This window comes from Budorcas taxicolor, chromosome 25, assembly GCF_023091745.1.
Source record: "Budorcas taxicolor isolate Tak-1 chromosome 25, Takin1.1, whole genome shotgun sequence".
NCBI classification, from domain to species: Eukaryota; Metazoa; Chordata; class Mammalia; order Artiodactyla; family Bovidae; genus Budorcas; species Budorcas taxicolor.
The window spans coordinates 38,870,831-38,893,154 of NC_068934.1; the positions used below are offsets into that span (position 1 = coordinate 38,870,831).

At 43.5% G+C, this 22,324-nt stretch overlaps 1 protein-coding gene across 1 annotated transcript; it reads right to left on the bottom strand.

Moving 5' to 3' along the window:
• Window positions 1-407: 407 nt before the first annotated feature.
• LOC128069045 (pregnancy-associated glycoprotein 1-like) lies at window positions 408-9,235 on the bottom strand. Its single transcript, XM_052662339.1, has 9 exons — window positions 9,138-9,235; window positions 7,970-8,120; window positions 6,872-6,989; window positions 6,655-6,773; window positions 5,262-5,455; window positions 4,226-4,342; window positions 2,431-2,572; window positions 2,245-2,343; window positions 408-557 (listed from the first exon to the last, which is right to left on the bottom strand). Exons 1-9 carry the CDS (start codon window positions 9,233-9,235, stop codon window positions 408-410), a joined length of 1,188 nt encoding a protein of 395 aa, XP_052518299.1.
• Between the last annotated feature and the right edge of the window lie 13,089 nt (window positions 9,236-22,324).

A 22,324-nucleotide genomic window follows, 5' to 3' on the forward strand; every position in this document is an offset into this window, starting at 1 on the left:
CTAAGACCATCAAAAAAGAGGAAAGGGAAAGAGGGAAGGTGAGAAAGAATTGATGACTTCTGATTTCTTAGGTCCAGTCACTGAGATCTTTGTATTTGCTCTGATTCTTCTGTCCTGGGTTCCCAGAATCATTTCAATGAGTCTCCCTTTTCCTTAAAGCCAGCTGGAGTAGGGCTTCTCTCCATTTTGATTCAGACTTGGTTCTAGAACCGTCACTCCCAGACACAAACAGAGGCAATCATTTGTATCCACACCATTAAGAGTGAAACCCTTTATTCTTTACTGAGAATAGGGTGTGCAGACCACCAAATACAGTTTACCAGCATCCTGGGCAGCAGTGCACAAAGTGTGAGTGAGTGTGTGTTAGGAGTGTCCTTACTGATAGCTGAACCACTTCAAGCATTTATTTACACTGCCTGTGCCAGGCCAATCCTGTCATTTCCTCGATCAAAGACCGAGAAATACAGCCTCAGGAAGACATCACCCAGGACCCAGGTCTCTGTAGATGAACTCGCAGTGTTCTCTTGAAAGGTGGAATAGCAGCGGCCCCTAGAATCCTGGGGAAGTCAGAGACACACACCAGTCAGCATGAGCCCTTACCGGTGACTTCTCCAAATATCCAGACCCAGCACAATTCTTTTCTTTATTTCCCTCTTTTGGTAAGTATCAAGGGGTTTTCTCAGCAGCAGGGGATATGAGAGTTCACTCAGAACCAAAGAGGCTGAAGACATGTTGTCATAAGGAAGGGTGTGGTGAATGGAGGACTGGGAGTTGGGGAAACAGAGGAATGAAAAACAACAAAGTCCTACTGTAGAGCATAAGGAACTATAGTCAATATTCAGTGATAAACCACATGAAAAAGAATAAGAAAAAATATATTTCTATGTGTATAGCTGATTCACATTGCTGTGCAGGAGAACTTAACGCAACACTGAAGAGTAGCCACACTTCAATATAATTATTTAGAAAAGAACAAGTGTGTCTGTAGCTCCCTCACTCCTTGTTTCTTTTCTTCTGGTTCCTGCTCTTTGTTTTCTCTGCAGAGAATGCTGGCTCTCCTCCTGCATCCACATAGTCCATAGTTTATTAAAAAAAACTTTATTTTGTGTTCGAGTATAGCTGACTAACAATATCCTGAGTTTCAGGTGGCCAGTAAAGGGCCTTAACCGTATGCATAAGGGTATCCTAGTCCCAAAGAGACCCCTCCCATCCAGGCTATCATATAACTGAGCGGAGTTCCTTGTGCTATACAGCAACTCGTTGTTGGTTATCCATCTTAAATAGAGCAGTGCCCACAACACTTTTTGAAGACTTAACTCAGGAACTCTGAGAAGCTGCCTTTGGCTCACACTCACCCTCTTTGTCCACTCCAGGCTTGGGTGAGTAAACTACTCCAGTTCCCTATCCCCACTGGTCAGTCCATAGCCCTCATCACGCCTAGTAAGTCCCCAGTGCCCAGTGCAGACAACCTTGACATGCCATTTGCATGGAATCCAGTGCAGTTTTGCCTAGCACCAAGTAACCCTCCATGAGGTTCAATGAGTTTGTGGTTTTAGAATTCCTGAAATTCCCTCTTTTCCTCAAAGCCTTCTTTGAGCTCATCAGCCTGCTCTGAACTCTCGCAGGGAGCTGACATGAAGCCTCCACCTGGTGCCGGGCCTGAGTAGTCACTGGGCACTCTTTATTCACCTTAGTATCAAACATCACATAGAGGGGTCAGGTACCCCAACTCACAAAGGAGGCACCTGGCCAGAGCAAGGGAAAGATACAGCCGAGAACTAGGCTGACCATGTAATTTATCTTCGAAACCAGGAAAACTGTGAGAAGAGAAGGGAGACTGTTAACTTATGCTGGGAAATCACACTGGGACTGTCCCCAGCCATTCTCCTTGTAACATGGCCTATTTCAGGGACTGCTAGAGCTGAATTTCATGTTCTTGCACCTAAGAGTTCAGATTGAATTGAAGCTCTTACTGGACTGTGGACTTTAGTGTTCCCCTCTCCCTGACTCCCACCATGCCAGCATGGTATGACGTCTCCACATTTATTTCTGGAAGATCAGTGTCCCACATGGCTCTTTACTCTCAAGTGATTGGATTTGTGGGAGGCACTGGCCCAGCCACAGAACTCTGTAGCATCTGGAATGGTGTGACACGGCCTCCAGAGGGAACCCTCCTCCCAGCAACAGCCCAAGGGTTCCTGCAAGCTCCAGTTTGAGAACCAACCTTCAGTATTGTCCCCTCACCTTGAGGATGTAGGCTTGAGCTGGCACTGTGTAGTTGATGCTGTTGATGGTGAAGATAATAGAGGGCAGGGTATTGACCGCAGAACATGAAACGTAGTGCTGTTAGAGAGAGAGGGGGAGAAGTTGGCCCTGGAGATCCTTCTTGTGTGTGGAAACTGGGAGTGACTCTGGGGCATGACCCTTCACCTGGGAACCCTGTGGCTTGGCGCCAATGAGCTTCTGTATGTTATTGACCAGTGTACTTGGGCCTCTGATTGCTGCTGTCCCGGTGTCAACAATGGCCTTGCAGCCATCAGAACAAGCAATAACCTCTCTTCTCATGGAGATGCTGAGAGACAATGGAAGAAAATGGGCATCAAGGTCATTCTGAGTCTCCCAGAGTCTCCCCTGCCCGACTGTCTCCTAAACAGTGCTTCATCTCTTGCCCTCATTTCCTTTGCTCTTGACACAGCACCTTTTCTGACATCCTCGAATGATGTACTTGAATACACCAGGATCTTTTGTACCTTGACACAAGCTGACCTTTCTTCCTAGAAGACTCCACTCCACTTTGACTAGAAATTTCTTCTCATCTTCCAGATTACACCTTAACTGTGTTGTTTTCGGGAAGTCTTTCCCCCGGTGTTTATCAGTCTCCTGTCTTGTTCACTCTTTGTGTACCCTTCCTCATGTCTGCTGCTGCTGCTGCTGCTAACTCACTTCAGTAGTGTCCGACTCTGTGCAGCCTCCTAGAGGGCAGCCCACCAGGCTCTGCCATCCCTGGGATTTTCCAGGCAAGAGTACTGGAGTGGGTTGCAATTGCCTTCTCCTCCTCATGTCTAGAATGTACCAAAGTCACTAGTCACTATGTGAGTGATCACGTCATGTACATCTGCCTTCTTAGATGTGAGGGCGAGTTTTATTCTCCTTGCCTCCCTAAACTGCCTGACACACAGTGGACACCCAATGCTTGTCTGTTCAATGAGAGAATGAAGACTGAGAAAACAATATGAAACCTACAGAGAGCTGTATCTGGTGGAGAACAAATAACAGGTCACACAGATTGAAGATGGAGATTTGCAGGGGCAGCAGATTCTCATAGTAGGGGGACAGGTGGGCTCCTCTGGGAGAGGGTGTCTCCCAGCACTGCTCCTACAACCAGCTCAGACCCTGAGACCTTGGCCAGGAGATACATGACTAGCCCACAGAAACTCCAAAGGATAGGTCAGCGTTTGTCGGAGGGTATCACACAGAATCCTGTCAGTTATGCCTCTTGTCCTCGGGTGACCCCTGGATCACAACTTCCTGATTCTCTATTATAGCCCCTGTCCCACTGTGTGCCCAAGAACATGGGGTATCTTTTTTATTAGTTGCTTTCATGTCTTAAGACTGCAGCCAACCTCTCTCCACTTCTAGGTAGCTGCTCCCAAAGAAGACCAGTTTTCCCCATTTTCTCAGTACTGTCCCTATTTTTACAGACATTTATCTGTAGGTAGCCCTGGACAGTCGGTCATCTTATCATAACTGGCTTATCATATCAGGCTGGAGAAATTCTCCCTGATCCTCTGTTCATCACACTGTAGAGCCCTCTAACCATGCTCCCCATCTCATAGGGCAGTGGTTGCAGCACTGTCCCAGCGGCACAGACCTGTCTTGACCCTTTCAGGACCCTTGTCAGAGCCTTGCTCAGAAGGCCTAGGGATTATAACCCATGGGTTGTTTGTGTATCTATGTGCTTGTGTGTTTGTTTGTGTGTGTGTTTGTATGTGTCTCTGTGTGTGCTTGTGTATCTCTGACTAGCCCTTCCTGTTTTTATGTGTCTCTGTGTATGTTTATATGTGTCTGCTTGTATGTTTCCATGTGTCTGTGTGTCTGGGTTGTTGTGGGTGGTATATATGTCTGTGTGACTGTGTATCTGAGAATGCATTTGTGTGTGTCTGCCTGTGTCTATGAAAATTAATGGGAGCATCGTTTGGGCTGGTCCTCAGAGGGAGAGGCTTACCAGTCCATGTGTACAGTCCAGCCGCCCAGTTTGATCAATGGTATCCAGTTGAGCTCCCCCTCGTAGTAGCGTTGGTCCACCCCACCAAACATCACCACACTGCCCTCCTGCTTGCTTCTGTAGAGACAAGTCGGGGCGGGGGGGGATCCTTGGGAGACAGTAACAACACCATTGTCTAAGAGCTGTGCTTGTCCACCCATCAGGCCCTTATAAGGTCCCCATGTACAGATGCAGAAATAGTGTCTTGGAGTGATTGAGATCCAGAGTGAGGTCTGTTACTGGCTAATGAGTGGCACAGAGGAGGTTAGAAGCTGTATCACTTGGCTGGGCTCCACCCACTATGTCTTCTGAAGACGCCCTGGACCCTCAGCAACCTGAGTGCTCAGACACCCTCAGAGGACAGGATGCTGAAGCGTTTGGCTTTCTCCTTGTGCACCTTGTCATTTTTCAGGAAAATCAAGGCCTGGGAGTTCTAAGGGTGTGGGTTCAGGTCACCCAGAGTTGGCTCAACTGGCCTGTGATGTCTACTGTTTAAAGGGCTCCACACTCAGAAGGGACCACACCTCTGCTCTCCCTTTCTTGAAATGCCTAATATTTGTTGAACAAAGGGTCTCACACTTTTGTGTCCCACACTTTCGTTTCTCACTGGCTCCTACAAATTGTGTAGCTGGTCCTGGGCTCCCAGTGGAATGCTAATGAGGAAGGAAAGATATCCACCATTCTTCTCTTCCTTCCTTATCAAGTTCATAAGCAAATCATATTGCCTTTTCCTTCAACTTGTTTCCTTTTGCCTTCCATTAGCCTTCCTACTCACTCACTGCCCTAGATCATGCTATTTGTCTTGAGCCCAGGAGTAGAGTTGTGTTCCAACAAAATTTTATTTATAAAAGCCAGGGTGAAGCCAATTGGGCCCTGAGGCCATAGTTATCTGTGTTATCTCTCAGGATAGTTCTTTATCAAGCATTTTATAATTTTCGTGCAACTGAAAGCATCTTATAGCTAATTTGGAGAAAGGGATTGTCCATCTCAGACTTACTTGTTCAAGTAGAAGGCAAAAACAGGCTCAGCAAGGGCACCTTGATTCATCAGGTTGTCAAAGATGGGGATGGCTCTAGCAGAGGATATGTTTGGGTAGTTCAAGCCCAAGATGCCATCAAAAGGTAGGCGCTCAAACCCATATTCCTCAAGGCTTAGACCAAACATCTGATCAGTGCTTACAAGGTCACCAATCTGTGGGAGAGAAGACTGTTGCCACTTACAGATATGTGAAGTGGGGCTAGGAATGGGAAGGGGTGCATTGCTATTAGATCCTCAGAGAAGAATTGAGGCTGGGCTCTGTCCTTGGTGGCCCACAGATGGTTAGATCAAGCTGGGAGGGAAATTTGGGTTCCATTTGAGAGATGCTGTGAATTTTAAAACATCTGCCCCTCTGAAAAACACCACCTGAATGAGTCAAATTGGCCTCGTGGCTTCTGTACAAGCGGCGTGACTAAGAGTCAAGCCAGGTCCCACTGGTGCCACGTTATGGACAAAACAATCGAGAGCAAGAGAGCCTAATCTTTGGCATCACTGTCACCTAATGATAGGAATGGAGTGCATTCTCTGTAATTTACTCTGGATTCTGCATTTGTCCAGGAAGACAGAAGCCAAAAACACAATCTTGCTTGCAGGGTTCTATGAAATTACTGCCTTGGGAATTCACTTTTATGGATATGTGTATATTTCTGTGAGTGCGTATGAGAGAGAATGAGACAGAGTGAGACAACTCAAGTATTTTGGGGGAGGCAGGCCGTAGGTTTATTAGACTCTCAAGGGTCCTCTAGAGTGAGAAATCATTTATCAGGCCCCTTGACTTCTCAGGCCTCCAGTTTCCCACTGTGGATACCTGAAGCCCTTGACCGCCCCCAGGGTCCAGAGATCAGTTTTATCCTGTCTCCAAACACCCCACAGCAACTTCAGTCCTGAAAAGCCAGCCTAATTCCACCTTTTACCACATGTGTGCCCTTAGCAAGGCCCTTGCTGCCTGCACCTCAGTTTTCGCACATGTCTCATGAGCTAACCAGACCACCTGCTGTGTGGGGTCATTGCAGGATAAAACCAGTTATTACCTGAAAGTGCCTGGAATAATCTGTGAATATAACAGTTTGTGCTTTTATTCCTTCTTCTTGCTCCCAGCAAAATGAACCTTGAAATGCTAATGGGCAGAGGAGCTGCAAGTCCAAACCTCAAGCAACTCTCTGGGTTAGCTAATTTGGTTGCTTATGTGTCACCACGAGCCCTGTCTCCCCAGAGACATGACCCTGTGGATAAGATGGCCAATATCTATGGGATTTAGGCTAGGAAGGGTCCTGCCAGATGGCCCTGCATCTGTTTTGCAATCAGTGGTCACTCCATAGCCAGTCCTGACTCAGCATTTGTTACACTGTTACCCGAACTGTGTCACGAACAACAGTTCCTTTAATTCTCCCAGATTCGTAGATGATCCTGCAATTCATATTGGTAGACCGGAAGGTGGAAGACAGAAGATGTCTGAACCTAGCGCGTGTAGCTGCAGACACAAGAGATGAGTGTCATCAGGTGCCAAGGGTGGAAACAGGGTGGCAGGGCAGGTGAAAGATGGTCCGGATAGGGGGTGTCTGTACTCACAACACGTTGAGCTCTTGCAAGAGACAGAGGGCACCCACAAAAAAGATGAGCCTGTGTCAAAGACAACCTGGAATGCCTGAGGCGGTGTTCCAATGGTTATGGTACCCATGTGGAGCATCTACAGGGAGAAGGATGGAGTGGGTTAGTTCAGAACAGGTTGCTCTCTATTCCCACACTGGTGCCTCCGTCTAGGTGTCACATATCTTTTGAGATCACTTTCTAACCACCGTGCAGCTCACAGACTTTGATCACAGACATATCTGCATTTGATATATTTTTCCTGTGCTACATTCTATGCAGGATATTGATTCTATCACCCAGCGTTGAAGTGGTACCTCCTGCATGGGAAGCCCAGAGGCATAACCACTGGATGTCCAGGACCACTGGACACCCAGGGAAGTCCTGGTGCCTTCATTTGAGAAGCTCTGTAGTTTCTCCAAACCCAGACTTAGCACCCGCTTCTCTAAGAGGTCCTTCTTGATCAACCCCACCCACTCCCTCTAAACTCAGACCACACCCAATCAACAGCACACAGTTGACCATTTCATTTGACATATATTTACTCTTTGCCTAACTCTCAGGCTGACATGGCCATTTTTGAAGACATCTTGAAGACAAAATAAGCCCTTTTTCAAATCTAAAAATAGAAACCAAAATGATTCTTATGGCCATACTCAGAATACAGATTCAGTAACATTTTACTGCTGTCATTCTTGCATCTGTGGAAACTGAATTCCTCTACTTGGGGACTCACAATTGCTTTGCAGATGGTTCTACCTTTTATATGAGTGATGGTTCACTCATCTATAACTGAGTGGCTCACTTCGGAAGCAATAATCACCCTCAAACTTATGACACATCTTTGACACAGAAATGGATGTTTACCTGCCACCTGATAATTGCTGGGCCCAGTCACAAAGACCAACAGTTGAGGATGAGAGTGCCTTCTCCTCTGGGTGGGGTCCTGGTTTTCCAGTGTTTCTGCCTCCTGCAGGAACCCCAACCCCAACATCCCACCTGGCACCTCCAGATGAGCCCCAGTGCTAGACTAGAGCACCAGGGAGGCTCTGTGGGACACCATCCTCCCAAAATACTCACATCCCTGATATTCCTCAGTGGGAGAGTAGTTAGATTTGAGCCACGAAAAGAAATTTGGGACAGTCTATAAGCATGCTCCTTCAGGAAATTGTTCAGCATGTTTTTTCCACTGACGGTATTTCTCATGGTCTTCACTCTCCTTAGAGGTATTCTTTCACCGAGCATTTGACAAAGAAAATAAAGAAGATGCTAAAATTAGCTGTCAGTGTTAAGGTATAACTGTCATTGTAATGGCCCTCTGTATTTTCTAATCATTTTTATGAGGCACATTATTATCAGAATGTTATGCATATACCATGGCAAAGACATAGACTTCAATACAGGTTCTGTTCTGCAATCTTGGGTAAGATATATGACAATGTGTTGTCTCAATCTCCCCTTTGGTAAAATGTTGGAATGTAACAATACAAACCCTCCAAATAGAATATCTTGGGGATAAGTGAAGTGATGCATATAAGGTACCTGATAAATAGAAAGTGTCAACAATTACAGCCATTAGCATTGCTGTTGCCATGCCACTCATTCCTTCTCATAGTACCTCAAGGAAGGAGGTAGAAGGGGAACTCTTATCCTCTTTTACAAGGGAGCAATTTGAAATGCAAGAGGTTTCTGAGTTGGCTGTGGTCACACTGCTTGTCCAGTACAAAACAGTGTAAAACAGTGTATCTTTCTCCAAGTTGAAAGAGAAGAGAAAGTTGAAAGAAGAATCCAAGATATAGGGAACAAGGAAGGGAAATTCAGAGGCTTGAGAAGGAAGGACGAATCAAACGAAAAATTAAAAGAAAACAACAGAAAGAGAAACCCACTCCCAGTGACTTCCAAGGAGATGGAGAGATAAATGATAGTGATACAGAGATGAAGACATAGGCTAGGAAAAAAGAGGTCATGTTGAAAAAAATGTAGAAAAGTGCTACTCCACAGTACCACATTGACATCTGCATAGACTGTGCAACTGACTGGACCCCAAGATTTGTGCAACCCAAATATACACCAAGACCTTGGGATCCACAGTTCCTATAGCAAGTTACTTATCCATAATAAGGAGTTGAACTTTAAGACTCTTAGGGAAACATTTCGTTACCTTCTAAACCTGATGATTTGAAGAATAATCATATGAAAAGAGAAATCCAAGAAAGGAATATGATGTGACTTCAGTCCCCATACTTACTTGACTATGCACTCTGAGAAGGCCACCAGCCCGAGGAGCACAAGCCACTTCATGTTTCTTTCCTGGCTCCTACTCAGGGAACTTTGGGTTTGTAGCATGTGGTGGTGCCCGGGAGCCCCTAGTTATATATGCTCTGACCTACCCTACTTTTCCCCTTAAGGCCACTAAAAGATCTGAAGAAAACACAAAGGTCTCGATAAAATCTTTACCTTCATAACTGTCCTTGGCAAGTGGCCTTTGAAGCTTTTCGGAATACAGAGAATTGAACAGTGATCTCTTCTTTGAAGCTTGGCTGGAAAATCAAACTGATCTGCATGGACATCTAAGAAGATGGAGAACCTTGCCTACTTGGAGAAAAAAATGATAGGAAAATCAAGAAAATTGATACTAGGGGCGATGCTCAACACTCGTCGTTTCATGTCATCTTCCTAGCCACTTCATGAGATATGCATTGCTGTCTTTGTTGGAGAGGAGATTGCTAGGAGGATAAGTTGTCAAATGGTGAAGTGAAGACTTCAGGGACAGCCCAGGGACATACAACTGGCTTTAGGTAGTGGGTCTAATGGCAGACATCAGAGGCACATATGATGCCAGGCTGCATCAAAGATTTAGGGTAGACCAGTACTTCAATTGCATGGTTTCAGTATTGGAAGAAATGTCATATGCATCCAGAAGATATCTTATAGCATCCAACAACTGTACAAGGAAGAACTGTGTGCTAGGTTGTGGATTAAAGGCTTCAAAGTCAAAGTTGACCAAGACAAAAATAGTCTTTATCTCAAGAGAGCTAGAAGTCTAGTTCTCACAAATTCATGGCCCCAGGAGGCAGGAGATATGATACTAGGACTAGGTGGCCCTGTTGAAATCTGGGCAGCACAGGCCTTACCACTGGGTGCAGCTTTTCCTCCACTTCAACCTTGCTGGAAAGCAGACCAGTTGGCCATGTTTTCAAGAGAATCAGAAGATTGGATATTTATGTACAATCCACTGATTTCAATGTTAGAAACTAATAGTTTTCCCAGAAAAAAACAGTGGGAATGAAATCTCCACAGCAATATGCTGGAATCAGCCCTCAGTCTTCAGGTTTGTGTTTCTGGCCAAGAGTTGGGAGTGCAGTGGGGACAGAGAAGAATTTAATTCATGTTGGCTGATTTTTAAAGAGACTGAATGCATAGTAAACATGCTGACTCATTGGAAAAGACCCTGATATTAGGAAAGATTGAAGTCATGAGGAGAAGCGGAAGACAAAGGATGAGATGAGTGGATGGTATCACCAAGTCAATGGACATGACTTTCAGCAAGCTCTGGGAGTTGGTGATGGATAGGGAAGCCTGGCATGGTGCAGTCTATGGCATTTCAAAGAGATGGACACAACTAAAGGACTGAACTGAACTGAACAAATTGAGAACAAAGGCCAGTTAATCTAATTGAATCAAGTTGTTGACTAGCTACCTACAACAACACATGACGTAAGTGGCTTTAAAATTCAGACTTATGACTCTACATGCAGAGTGGAATATCTTCTAAGGAAAAACAAAAATATTGCCCATCAAAAACAAAACCAAAGAAAACCAAAAGAAAAAAAAGGAAAGAATCTTGATACTATATTCAAAAACTATATTCCCTTGGTATTTCTAATTTTCTTAAAGAAATCTCTAGTCTTCCCCATTCTATTGTTTTCCTCTATTTCTTTGCTTTGAGCTCTGAGGAAGGCTTTCCTATCTCCCCTTGTTATTCTTTGGAACTCTGCATTCAAATGGGTAAATCTTTGCTTTTCTCCTTTGCTTTTTGCTTCCCTTCTTTTCACAGCTCTGTGTAAGGCCTCCTCAGACAGCCATTTTTCTTTTTCTCATTTCTTTTTCTAGGGGATGGTCTTGATTCCTGTCTCCTGTACAATGTCATGAACTTATACCCATAATTCATCAGGCACTCTGTCTATTAGATCTAGCCCCTTAAATCTACTTCTCACTTCCACTGTATAGTCATAAGGGATTTGATTTAGGTCATACCTGAGTGGTCTAGTGCTTTTCTCCAATTTCTTAAATTTCAGTCTAAATTTGGCAATAAGGTGTTTATGATCTGAGCCACCGTCAGCTCCCAGTCTTGTTTTTGCTGACTGTAGAGAGCTTCTCCATCCTTGGCTGCAAAGAATATAATCAATCTTATTTTGGTTCCAACCATCTGGTGATATCCATGTGCAGAGTCTTCTCTTTTGATGCTGGGAGAGGGTGTTTGCTATGACCAGTGCGTTCTCTTGGCAGAACTCTATTAGCCTTTTCCCTGTTTCATTCTGTACTCCAAGGCCAAATTGACGTGTTACTCCTGGTGTTTCTTGACTCCTACTTTGGCATTCCAGTCCCCTATAATGAAAATGACATCTTTTGGGGGTGTTAGTTCTAGAAGGTCTTGTAAATCTTTATAGAACTGTTCAACTTCAGCTTTTTCAGCATTACTTTCAGGGCATAGACTTGGATTACCATGGTATTGAATGGTTTGCTTTGGAAACGAACAAAGATCATACTGTCATTTTTGAGATTGCATCCAAGTACTGCATTTCAGACTCTTTTGTTGACTATGATGTCTTCTCCATTTCTTCTGAGGGATTCATGCCCACAGTTGTAGATATAACGGTCATCTGAGTTAAATTTATCCGTTCCAGTCCACCTTAGTTCGCTGATTCCTAGAATGTCTATGTTCACTCTTGTTATCTCCTCTTTGACCACTTCCAATTTGCCTTGATTCATGGACCTACCAATCCAGGTTCCTATGCAATATTGCTCTTTATAGCATTAAATCTTTCTTCTATCACCAGTCCCACCCACAACTGGGTGTTGTCTATGCTTTGGCTCCATCCCTTCATTCATTCTGGAGTTATTTCTCTGCTGATCTGCGGTAAATATTGGGTACCTACCGACCTGGGGAGTTCATCTTTCAGTGTCCTATCTTTTGCCTTATCACACTGTTCATGGGGTTCTCAAGGCAAGAATACTGAAGTGGTTTGCCATTCCCTTCTCCATGGACCACATTCTGTCAGGCCTCTCTACCATGACCCGTCCATTTTGGGTGACCGCACATGGCATGGCTTAGTTTCTTGGGTTGGACAAGGCTGTGGTCCGTGTGACACATTGGCTAGTTGTCTGTGATTGTGGTTTCTGTCTGTCTGCCCTCTGATGCACTCTCTCAGTGCCTACCAATTACTTGGATTTATCTTACCTTGGACGTGGGGTATCTCTTCACGGCTGCTCCAGCAAAGCGCAGCTGTTGCTCCTTACCTTGGAAGTAGGGTAGCTCCTCTCAGCTGCCACCCCTTATTTGGATGTGGGGAAGTTCCTCTCCACCACGCTTCGGCACTGATGTGGCAGCCGCCACGCATCTGCACTGCCATTGCAGCTGAGGTGAGCAATAATTCAACAACTTATTGCTCCTCATATTGTTTCTGTTATTGTGACAGAATCACATGTATGTTAACAGGTACAAGCAAGACAATAATTAAAACTAATGTTCTGAAGTAAGCATTTCAGTGGCTAGAAAAAGAGGTTCACACATAATATATACAAGTTTAGTTCAAACCCTGCTGTCTTAAATCTTGAACTGAAAGTATAAGTTTGTACCAACTAATTATATTCCTTTTTGTTTTAATTTTTAAAGAAAATGTGTACTTCCTCCTCCAACTACTGTAAAGCCTAGAAGCAGTGACAACTTGATAACAGTGATTATTCTGAGGTCTGGCTTGTAGCTTCTAACTACATTTCCCATCAGATGATTTTAAAGAGATGGCTGATTTCAGGACTAGGTGAAGAAATGCACAAAATGATCTTGGGAATCCTGAAGGACCAGGAAGCTGAGGGACTTCAAAGACCAATAGGGACTGGGGAGAAAGTTTAGGAATCCAAATGAAAAGGCCAAACACCTACCAGTTTTTTGTGCAGAATGATTTTTTTGCTTCTCACCACACTGTTTATGTTTGTCATAGCTTTCCTGCCAAGAAGCAAATGTCTTCTGATTTCATGGCTGCAGGCAGCATCCACAGTCATTTTAGAGGCTAAGATGAAGAAATCTGTGACTGCTTCCACATTTTCTCCTATTTGCCATGAAGGATGGGGCTGTATCCCATGATCTTAGGTATTTAATATCTAATTTCAAGGTGGCCAAATGTGTCCAAATGTTAATAGGCAACATCTAATTTGTCACTGTGATAGACTGCTAGGGAACCAAGTCACCATTCTGAGCACTGAGAAAGGAAAATAATCATCAATCTTTATGCTATTTTTGTTTCTATTAAGCATAGATTATATAACTACAAACAGTTCCAGGAAAACAAGCAAGACTGTCCCTTCTGGCGGTGATGAGAGAGTGATGGGGAGTAGCTATAATACAGATAAAACCTCACTCACTGGCCTGCAGCTCACCTCCTGCTGTGAAGGTCTGGTTCCTAATGGACCAAGAACTGGTACTGGTCCTGACCCACTGTGCTGGTATTGTGGACTCCTGCTCTAAAACCTATAGTGGGACATTCTGTAAGACAAACCACCTTGCTTCCTCTCCGTTTCTGAACAAATAAATGGCATTAAAATTGGAAGAGGAACACTTATTTAGTCCTAAAGGAAAACCACCACGTGAAACATAGGACTACATTCTGTCAATAAACTATGAAAAGACATCTGCTTTTTGAGAATTATTAAAATTTGCACATGGGCTGGATATAAAATATTCACATTGGAAGGAACAAAAGAGCATTTTTTCATACCTTATCATTCTATGCAAAGTACACATTATGTACATTTGGTGAAATATTATATCTTGTACCTAAAATACTTAAGGAAAAATGAATAAGGAGTGAAAACGGAATGAAATGATGGTCTGTCTTGATTAAAAAATAGATAGCTGTTATGCTATGCATAGCTGCTTTGGATTAAATTGTGTCCACCCTTGATTCTCAATGTGATGGTATTAGGAAGTAGGGCCTTTGGGAGGTACTCAGGTTGACACGGGGCTTTGATGGTGGTCCCTCATGATGGGATTAGCGTTTTCTCTTTTTCTCACTTATTCTCCCTCTTCTTCCTTTCCTTCAACCACCACATGTGAGAACATAGCAAGAAGAGAAAGACTGATGCAAGTCAAGAATGTCTTTGCTGGGAACTCAATTGGCCACCACCTTGATGTTGCATAATCTCCAGTTTATGACAACCTGTGGGACTAAGAGGTAAGTTTAGTTGTTATTGATGCCGAATGATGAAATATAGAGTTCATGACACTCTTCTTTTTTATATTTGTCATGTTTGAAATTGTTTTTCAGTAATAAGTTTATAGAAAGTCCATTTTGAAGTCTCTGTCTTAATGATCCCCTGAGGATCACAAGATAACAGATTGAGGCAGGTTCCCAATAAATGAGTGGTTGGACGACTGCATATTCCTTACTCCAACTCATCTCTTTTCATCTGAAAACTGTCCCACACACCTGACACCCTTACCACGCCCTTTCCCCATCTGCATCTCCATTCCTCTGTTAAGCTGAGTCATCTAGCTGGAGATGTTGATGATTCAGGACAGGGTCTGGAAGCAGAAGGAATATAGACAGTTTTAGAAAGAATGAACTGGGAAGACCCATCTTGGTTTTAACTTCTTTAGTGCCATCTGCAGGTGAGGGACTGGGACTGGATAAGGATGGAGCCACAAGGAGGACTGCCTAGATATCTACAAGTGAAAGGAATAGGAATTCAAAACCCGGTAACGAGGAGGTGGGCAGCTTGCACAGGACCCAGGAGGGAAGGAAGAAGCACTGAGAAAAGAATAGTGCCTACCTGAGGGCCAGACCTTCTTGAGTCTTCTGGTTAAACTTGGAGGTCACTTCCTTCCTGCTGGAATTCCTGTGGCAGATGTGGAGGGGAGAGTGCTGTGCTCACTGCTAATGAGTAACAGGGAGAGGGAAAGCCTCTGCCAGAGGCCCTTTGATTCCACTCTAACTGCCACTCTAATTGTAAGTATCATCCCAAACAAGAGAGCAAATGGCAGGTCATCCAAAAGATGACCTACTTTAAATATTATTTAAAATATACAAAATTTGTCTAAGGGTACTGGCATATCTAGTTCCCAGAGTTTATTTGGAGTGATGATTCATCAGCCTAATATGGGTTTCTGCTGAGGAATCTACAAGCTTCCCCATTGGTAACTTCTGACTTATACCTACCTGATCTCATCCCACAGAACGCAAATGACAGTAAGTTCCAGTGGGCAAGACCTCTAACGTCCTTGGTGTTACAGAAGCTGTATGCCAAATCCTGAGACCAGGACCCATGAACATCACCAGACAGTCACAGCCCCCTCCTCACCAGAGGCAACATCAGAATCTTCAGCAACAGGCACCTCTGAGCCACTTGTCCCCTGACTGGCATTGAGCCTCAGTCTGGAACAAGTGTTCTAGAGCAAGTTCAGTCTCCCTCATCCAAGAGATAGGAAACTGAACCCTGAGGTGTATGACTCACCTTAAGGCTGAAGGTAAGTTAGTGAAGACTTGGGACCCAGGAACTCTGGTTCCCAGGCTAGGAGACTTCCAGAAAGTTAAAGATGAGAGAAAGCTCAATTGCATCTGCTGCTGGGTAGCTCTAAGATGTCTGCAAGCATCAGAGTGGAAATTTCTTTCCCGTTGCCCCTCCAGTCTGGGTCCGATTATATCAGCAGACCTGCCTCCGTATAGCTGCAGGAAAGTAATATGCAGGGCTGTTTCTTCTGGGTTAGAGGCACAGGGGGAGAGCCCCAGCTGTAATGACCCTAGGAGGGAGTCATGCAGGTGGTGACTGACTCGCTCCCAACTCAGATCCCCAGAGGTCCCGCTCCTCCTTCACACAAGACAGACCCTTGGCTGACTGGGTAACATGAACCTGCATTCACAGCAAGAAGCATTCTCTTCTCAGCCTTCTGGCAACTTAGATATATGCCTTATGTTTCCTCATAGAACCACTGGCTGAGCGAGTTCAGGATCTGAGACTAGCCTGGATTCATGGGATGTGTTCCTTCTCTGATGCACCAAATAAACCTTTGAGATTCAAAGGCCTTGAGAGAATTACAATCACCCTTATATTTTTTAGGTACTTTGCTTTATGAATCTGATTGGAGAAAAAGGACAGAAACTGAGAACAAAGCTGGGCATCTCCGGGTCCCAACTGACTGTGAGTTGAGCTGATGGTATTCACAAGCCACCTTTGAAGAAGGAATAGAGGAAAGAGTTTTTGTTCAGAGAGCAGTATGGTCAAAAGGCCGTCAGAGTCACACGGGGCAAGATGAAACAAGAGTCATTATTTGTTTCTTTACTCTATCAGTTCCTTGACGTTTCTACCCCTGAGAACAAGTACATGGAGATAGTCAGAGGCATTGGTGGTGCCCCTGGCACCTGATGCTCCTGGTGATAACCAGTTTGAGGACACATCCCTGAATCCAGAGCATATTCAGTCTCGTGAAAGCCCCAGGTTCTCCCTTCTTGGGAAGGTTGACATATCTCATTGCTGCTAACTCACAACTGAAGCGTGGGATGAGGTCATGGTGGTTGACCTGTAGGCCAAGTTCCAAGCATGGAAGGAAGGATGGCAGAGGAAGTGTAGCCATTTAGTAAGCTTGGTTACCTTGGTCCTTAGCAAGGGCTACTTCCCACATCTACAATGTTTTTCTCCCAAATTTTTGCATTGTTGGGTCCTTTTCAACATTTAGCATCATCTGAAATGAGTCTCTCTCAGGTTTGCTTTCCCTGGCTACTGCACTCTCACAAGCACAGACCCTGATCCAAAAAGTGCCTAGACACTTCCCTCCATCAAAACAATAATTATAGTTACCAAAGTGGAAAGGTGGGAGAGGGATAAATTGAGAGTTTGAGATTAACATGTGTATACTACTTTATTTAATAGATAATCAACAAAGATCTAGTGTACAGCACAGGAATTCTGCTCAATAGTCTGTAATATCCTGTATGGGAAAAGAATCTAAGAAACAATGGGTACATGTGTATATATAAGGAAATTGATTTCCCACACAACTATTATTAATACAGTGTTGTAAATCAACTACACTCCTATATAAATTAAAACCTGATTTTTTTTTTTAATGCTTTCATGTAGAAACCCATGGAGTTCTTTAGACTCACAGGATTTCAGACATGATGCTGGAGATGGCAGGATGGGTGTGGAAATCTAGATATTATCTGAGGTTACATTTTCCTGAGCATTGGTGTCTTTTGCTTCTAGTGTCACCTTTGATTAGTCTCTGGAGGATCTAATACAAGGGCTTGGAGACACCAGCTGGGTGTTAGTTGAAGGATGAAAGGGAGGCGTCAGTGGGTGAGTGAAATCCCAGCTCCCTAGCCTTGGGTTGGGGCACGTTTGAGGCACAATTTATATTCCAAGTTCCCTGTGAAAACAGGCTGTAGCGTTCCTCTCCATGACTTGCATGATATCAGACCCAGACTGGCTTCATCCTTGTTCCTGTCCTGCTTACACTGAGACCTCACTGGTTTCTCTGGGAGAATTTTTTTTTTTTTTTAATTTTGGCAGCACTAGGTCTTCATTATGAAGAAGGCAATGGCACCCATTCCAGTACTCTTGCCTGGAAAATCCGATGAACAGAGGAGCCTGGAAGGCTGCAGTCCATAAGGTCACTGAGGGTCAGAAAGGACTGAACAACTTCACATTCAATTTTCATTTTCATTCGTTGGAAGAGGAAATGGAAATCCACGCCACTGTTCTTGCCTGGAGAATCCCAGGGACGGGGGAGCCTGGTGGCTGCTGTCTATGGGGTCGCACAGAGTCGGACACAACTGAAGTGACTTAGCAGCAGCAGCAGGTCTTCACTGGTGCTCAGGACTTCTCTATTTTCAGCGAGCAGGGGCTCCTCTGTAATTGCAGTGCACTGGCTTTTCAATCATGTGCTTCTCTTGATGTAGATCAGAGGCTCTAAGTCACTCAGACTCAGTAATTGTGGCCCACCGGCTTAGTTGCCCTGGGACATTTGCAATCTTCCCAAACCAGGTCTCAAACGCATATTTTAAGCACTGGATCAAAAGGGAAAACACTCTGGAAGGAATTTGAAATAAATAACTTTTAGATGAAACTTGGCACCATGGCCTATTTATGAGGAGACTGGTAGAGGATTGCCCCTGCTTCAGGCAACCTCCTGAGATCAAGACTGATTCATCTTCCCCTTCCAAAGTTTCCTACAGGATCTTGAAGCTGTCCTGCCATGTGGCTTTGTTCTTGCTTCAGTTTCTGAATCCCACACTAGAGCACAGCTTCCAGAGGGCAGGGCTGTCACTTGACTCACTTGTAAGTATATGTCCATAGATATTGTCTCATTCAGACCCTAATGTCAAGACAAGGCTAACACAAAGACAGTTATTTTATTATGAGTGTTAGGTTACAAATTCAACTACTGTAATCAAAACCTTAGTAATATTGTCTTAAATACAACACAATTTTAATTCTCTGTCATATAATGTTAGTGCAGGTCTCTCCACAGAGATGAGGGCCCACTTCTTTCTTGTTACATCTTCTGCCTGTGCTACTTACCTCTGGTCTAACATGACTGCTCCAGCTCCTGTCATTACATGTGCATTCCAGCTAGGGGGGCAGAAATTTATACTTCCATTTGGAAGTGACATATCACCTCTACTCAAATTCCACCCTCCGAAGTATCTTCCATGGTCATGGCAAACGTGGGGGTGGTGGGCACACAGAAGGGCAGGGAAATGTGATCCTACTGAAGAACATTCATGATGAGTAACAAGGGCCACCACCCTTCATTCATGTCTCTGTAATTCATTCTTCTTTGGTTCTCCCCACACAGCTCTCGGTCTGTTTTGGCCTGCAGATATGGATATGGATGAGGTGATAAGAGAGGACACAGCCCAGGCTGTACAAATATGGAGAAAACAAGAATCGAAAGAACATTTTTTAAAAAGTATAAAAATGCAAAATCTAAAGGAAAGCGTGCTTATAATAATAATTTTGCCTTTATACAATTTAGGTATAATGGTTGATGAATGAATTTATAAAACAAAAAAAAAAGAGAAATGTAAAATATAAATATATTCACTAAACCCAACAAAATAATAAGGCTATATTATATTAAACACATAGTATCAGGAATAAGTTTGGATGCACATTGCATAAAACTAAAACAACCATAGCTTTAGCAAGATAAACTTGATTTTTCTCTCAGACTGAAACAAAGCTGGAGGTGGACAAGCCAGAGCTTGGATGCTATCCATCTCCAAGGTTACATGATTGTTCACTATAACTGTAGGAGTTCCAGCCATCACAACTAAAATCCAGACAACAGGAAGTGGGTGGGGAAGGGAAGAGTCCCATCTCTCAGCTAAATCAGCTCCTTGAAGGTAGTCTTCCAAGAAATCCCTCTTATAGATCTACTTGCATTTCTAAGTCACCTGTCATGACTAAGAGCACAGGTGAGTAGGAAGTGCAGTCCTGTAGCTACTGGGCTTATGGCTATATAACAAAGTATTTTCAGTTTTGAAAGGGAATCTAAGAACACATCATTTTGTAGGTAGCCAGCAGCGCCTGCCTTAAAGAACAACACCACCACCAACAAAAAGAATGGAATAGGCTGAACAGCTGCACACAGTGTGGGAGCCAAGAAGAAGGAACAGCAATGAGAAACAGCTAGATGGATCTGAACTGTGCTCCAGAAAATAAAGGCAGACTGGTCAGTAGAGATCTCCTAACGAGTGAAGTGAAGATTACACATACCACATGACCCAATTTGTTTTGAAAACTGCTTTTCCAACTCAGGTCCCAAATTTCTCTCTATTCTTCAGCTTCTAAATACCTTGGCTTTGTTACCTCACATTCTGACCTACCTGTCTCACCTTCCTTATTTCTGTTCACATCACTTCTCCATCTAGTCTATCAGCATTACAAGATCCAGTATTGAGAACTTAGCAACACTTTCTAGAAGTGGGTAGAAACACTATGACTATTTCTACTTTAATATTAGTTTCTCCTGATCAAGGTCTTTTGAAGGACTGATATGCCTAGAATTATGGAGGTCTCATGTTTCCTCTAAAATTCCAACCAAGAATGTGACTTCCTTGGACCTGGAGGGGATGCACTCACTTTTGGATCCGCAGGTCTTAGCAGAACAGTAAGTCCCTTGAGTATGAACAAGTTACATTTCAAAAGGGTGTTCAAATATCCCAATTTCTTAATAAGTCCAGCAAAGTTACTTAGACAGCCAACTAAGACAAGTGGCTATCTGTTACTGCAGTTTAATAACTTTATGATACTTTTCACACAAATACTACATAAAAAACAAACACAATAAAGAAAACATTTTTAGTCTTGCAGTACCTGGATATGGCATGACAACCCACTCCAGTATTCTTGTCTGGAGAATCCCCATGGCAAGAGGACCCTGGTGGACTGCAGTCCATATGTTGAAAATTCAGACACAGCTGAGCAACTAAGCACACCTTTAAAAATAGAATAGTAGTACCGTCTACATTACCACTGCATTTATGCTTCCTTTCAGACAGCATAGGCTTGAAATAAAAGTCCTGCACTATTGTACTCCATACAGTTCTGTACAGTAAAGTACACAAATGCACGCCAACTTCTCTTGCATGTGCCCACGACAAAGTGTGTCAGATCTGTGAACTAACTGATGTGATTGCACATACAAATGCACTTTTATATGTTTGAAAGTTTTCAACTTGAACGTTTGTATGTAACAAACTTGCTACACAGGTTTTCAGTGAAAAATGTAGTGAAGGAATAAGAGAGGAGAGTAAGGAGCTGCCTATTTTTTCCCTTTTTGCGTGTATTATGGCCACTCTGAATAGGAATTTCACTGGGTGTGATTAAAGCCCAGTGTATGGGAACAAGCCTGCAAGTGACAGAAGACCAGAGTCCCAGCAGGTAGGACAAGAGCCGTGGATGGTTAAAAAGAACCAAGAGTGTGAAATAGGAGGAAACAAGTTCTCACTGGTTTATGTGAAAGACTCAGCAAATAGCATCCAGCTTTGTGTGTAGTGATTGAGCTGTGGGTTAGAGGAACAGTCCCTGTTGCCCAGGATGAGAAAGAGAGGAGAAGAGAGAGGAGACTGAACCATGAAAATCAAATATGAATGTCTAGTATTGTCTATGTATGTCAAGTATGTCTAGTATTGAAGAGATGTAAAGTCCTGTCAGTTTATCTGCTCCCTCCTGAGAAGAATTAGAGTTGTAAAAGAGGGAAGGTCCACACTATGCTAGCACCTTATTCTTCTTCTGTCCAGTGAACATTGATTTCTAATGCCATTTCTTCATAAACAGAGGATGTACTTTGTATGATTGAAGTCTTCTAATTTACTGTTCTGTACAAACTTTTGGTGCTGTTCTGTGCCCAGGCACATGGGGCCCTGGGGCCTGGCAGGCTCTGTTTCAGCTGCAGAGTGCAGTGTATGGACACCTGCTGTCATCTGGGCCCCGGGTTATAACTTCAGTCTGGGTTCACATCTGAGCTGTTAACTCTAGTTGTGTTTAATTTGATCATCTTGCTCTTTATCTTCAGTTTGTCCCATGTTCTTTCTTTCCATGTCTCTTTTTATCCCTGACTTCTCTGTGACTGAGTAGTTTTTCTGATTTCCTTTTATATCCTTTGTCATTTTATTAACTGTTACTGGTTTTTAAGTAGTTTTAAGACCCATGGTATGCATCTTTAACTTGCCAGTCTATCATTATCAAATATGATAATTATTAAATTATGTAGTTATTTATCATTTCTTTGTCTGTACTGGGTCTTAGTGTGGCATGCAGGATGTTCCTTGTGGTAGGGACTCTCTATTTGAGGAGGGCACGCTCAGTACTTGCACTGTGTAAACTCTATTTGAGACATGCAGGCTTAGTTGCTCAGTGGCAAGTGGGATCATAGTTCTCTGGCAAAGGAACAAAACTTTGCTATTTGCAAATGCTTTGAATTGCAAAGCAGATCCTTAACCACTGGACCACCAGGGAAGTCCCTATATTTACCTTTTAATACAGATTACCTGTTTATCATTTTGAGTAATGTTCATTCCCCCGTAGATCCAGATTTTCATTTCGTTTTAAATTCCAACTCACTTGAGGCCTTTAAAAAGCATTTATTACATTGGTTTGTTGGTGGTGATGCAGTCTTGCAGTTGTTGTATGTCTGAGAAAGTATTTTATCTT

Coding starts and splice junctions, on each gene's coding strand:
- LOC128069045 (XM_052662339.1), bottom strand. CDS start 9,235: ATGCTACAAACCCAAAGTTCCCTGAGTAGGAGCCAGGAAAGAAACATG. Junction 6,990..7,969: donor CACTGAGGAATATCAGGGAT/GTGAGTATTTTG, acceptor TTCTCCCTGTAG/ATGCTCCACATGGGTACCAT. Junction 2,573..4,225: donor TGGACTGTACACATGGACTG/GTAAGCCTCTCC, acceptor ATTGTCTCTCAG/CATCTCCATGAGAAGAGAGG.